Raw genomic sequence first — 2,301 nt, forward strand, 5'->3', positions numbered from 1 at the left:
GAGCTGTGCCTCAGTTTCCCTCCTGGCCATACGGGAGGGCGGCGGCGGTGCCAGTGGGGGGGGGACGCCGCGGCACCCGGCGCAGCCCGGAAAGGGACGGCGAGGCCGGAGCGTGTCCCTGCCTGCTGGGTTTGCCGGGCTCTGACAGCGCCGCGCTCCGGGGCCGGACTCGGGGCCGTGCATCCCCACGCCAGGGATTTTTCCCAGCGCCGGAGCGGGCTGGGACCCCCCCCCAACGGTGCCGGCACTGCCGGGGAGAGGAGCTCGGCCAGGGACTCACCACCACCTGCGAGCTGGAGCACGAGAACATCTTCTTCATGCCGGCGGCTGCCCCGCGCCCCGGGCGCTTCCCGCAGCGGAAAAATCCTACCCGGACAGGCGCTGGGCTGCGGAGGGCCGGGGCAGCATCCCGCCAGTGCCGGGCACGGCAGCGGCGCTGGGTGCGGGTGGCGCTGGGTGCGGGCGGCGCTGGGTGCTCGGCGCCGCCCCACGCACCTGCCTCCGGCGTGCGCCCAGCCCGGGCTTGTCCCGCGTGCCGGGGAAGCGGAGCCGGGCCCCGGCCTCCGGCACCGGCGGGGAGACGGCATCCGGGAACCCCTTGCCGCCGGCCAAGAGCCAAGCAGCGAAACTTGCCCCCCTCCCGCAGCCACCTCGGACAAGCATGGAGCTGCGCTGGCTCGCGGAGGAGCCCATCACCCTGGCGTCAGGCCCCTTGCAGCCCCCTCCAGGAGCTTCGTCCTCAGCCTGGCCCCCGGCTCCTGCCTGGCCGGGCTGCCAGCAGTGCGGAGGACGAGCCCGTCCCCGGGGCGGAACTCGCTCCTGGGCCGGCCGGATTATCCGTGCAGCCTGCTGGGAGCTGAGAACGGATGAGCTCAGCTCACCTCCAGCACCGTCGCCCCACGAAGGCGCTCGCGGCACCTCTGCCCTCGCGGCTGGGGACCGCCGGATGCAGGGGCCGCTTCCGCGGACTGCGGCTGAGACCCGACCCGCTCGGTGCACGGCTGAGACCCGACCCGCTCGGTGCACACCTGGGCTAACCCCCCCCGGCCGGGGGAAACCCGAGGCGCTGAGCACCCGGCCCCCCGCCCCAGCCAGCCCACGCACACAGCTTGGGTCCAAACTCGTCTCTTTAATTACTTTGCCTCTGGGTTTTTTTCTTCATTTTTTTCGTTTTTTGTACAGTTAAACCGAGGGGAAACACCAAACCCATTAAAACCGCCCCTCCCGGGGGGGCGCCGTGCCCCGCGCGGGGGCCCAAAAGCTTTGGTACGGACGCGGCCCCCCCCCCCGCCGGGGCCCTTCCTCACCCCCCCCCCCGGCAGCGGGGACGGACGCTCCTGTGCCGGGACACGCTGGGAGCTCGGGGGGCCCCCGGGAAGCTCCCCCAACCCCTTCCCTGACACGGGGTCATAGGGGAAGCGCCGGATGGGGGGGCATTGCGCCCCCCCCCCCGGGGGGACCGGGGGGGGGGGGGGGACCGGGAGCCCGTTTGCAGCCCCCCCGGCTGCCTCCTCCCGCCCCACCGAGACTAAATAAATAAATTAACCGGAGCGGAGGGGGGGGGAGCATCGGCCCCAAACCACCGTGCCCCCCCCCCCATCCTGCCCTGGAGGGGCCCTGATGGGCCCACGCGGCTCCCGTGGGAATAGCGGGCTCCTGTGGGAAGAGCGGCTCCCGGACCCGCTGCCCCCCCCACCGCCTCCCTCTTCCCCCCCCCTGCCAGCAGCCGGACCCGGCTCCTCCTTGCCCGGCGGCTCCGGGGAAGCCGGTGGCTCTGCCCGGACAGGGGAGGGAGCTCGAGCCGCTCCCTAACTGTCCGAGGAGCCGTCGCCCTCCTTCAGCTCCTGGCTGCTCTCCACTTCCTCGGGAATGTCTTGCATCCGCAGGAAATCTGCAGGGAAGCGGCAGCGCCGTCAAGACTCCCTCCTCCAGCCCCCCCCCGGCGCCGCGCTCCCCCTCCGCCAGGGCGGCACGGGGGGGCCCAGGCGTCCGGGATATATCCCCCTCGAACCTGGTACCGGGAAGCGGGCCGCCGGACACCCACCTCGGGGGCTGGCGGGAGGGGAGTGGCGGCCGGGCAAGCCTTCGTCCTCCAGGAGGGCGTCCAGGGCGTCCTCACCCTCCCGCAGCCGCTCGCCGTCGCCCCGGTAGTCCAGCTCGTCGCGGGGGCACGTGCCGAAAGCGTGATGGAAGGGGAGGCCCACGGGGCTGCTGCCGTGGCTCATCTGCGGCGGGGGGGGGGACAAGGAAGGGGCTGAGGCCGGACGAACTCGTGTCACGCACGGGGCATCGTTTACCCCC

At 73.1% G+C, this 2,301-nt stretch overlaps 1 protein-coding gene across 1 annotated transcript in view; it reads right to left on the minus strand.

Annotated features, from left to right (window-relative positions):
* Positions 1–1,114: 1,114 nt before the first annotated feature.
* Positions 1,115–2,301, minus strand: part of ARHGEF2 (Rho/Rac guanine nucleotide exchange factor 2) — a 20,350-nt gene continuing 19,163 nt past the window's right edge. Inside the window, exons 25-26 of the mRNA XM_026073804.1 lie at positions 2,045–2,292; positions 1,115–1,891 (exon numbers count right to left, since the gene is read on the minus strand). Coding sequence (XP_025929589.1) covers positions 1,809–1,891; positions 2,045–2,292 — 331 coding nt within the window. The 3' untranslated portion in view covers positions 1,115–1,808. The remainder of the gene's footprint in view (positions 1,892–2,044; positions 2,293–2,301) is intronic.

Source organism: Apteryx rowi, unplaced genomic scaffold (genome assembly GCF_003343035.1).
Source record: "Apteryx rowi isolate R43461 unplaced genomic scaffold, aptRow1 scaffold_379, whole genome shotgun sequence".
Taxonomy (NCBI): Eukaryota; Metazoa; Chordata; class Aves; order Apterygiformes; family Apterygidae; genus Apteryx; species Apteryx rowi.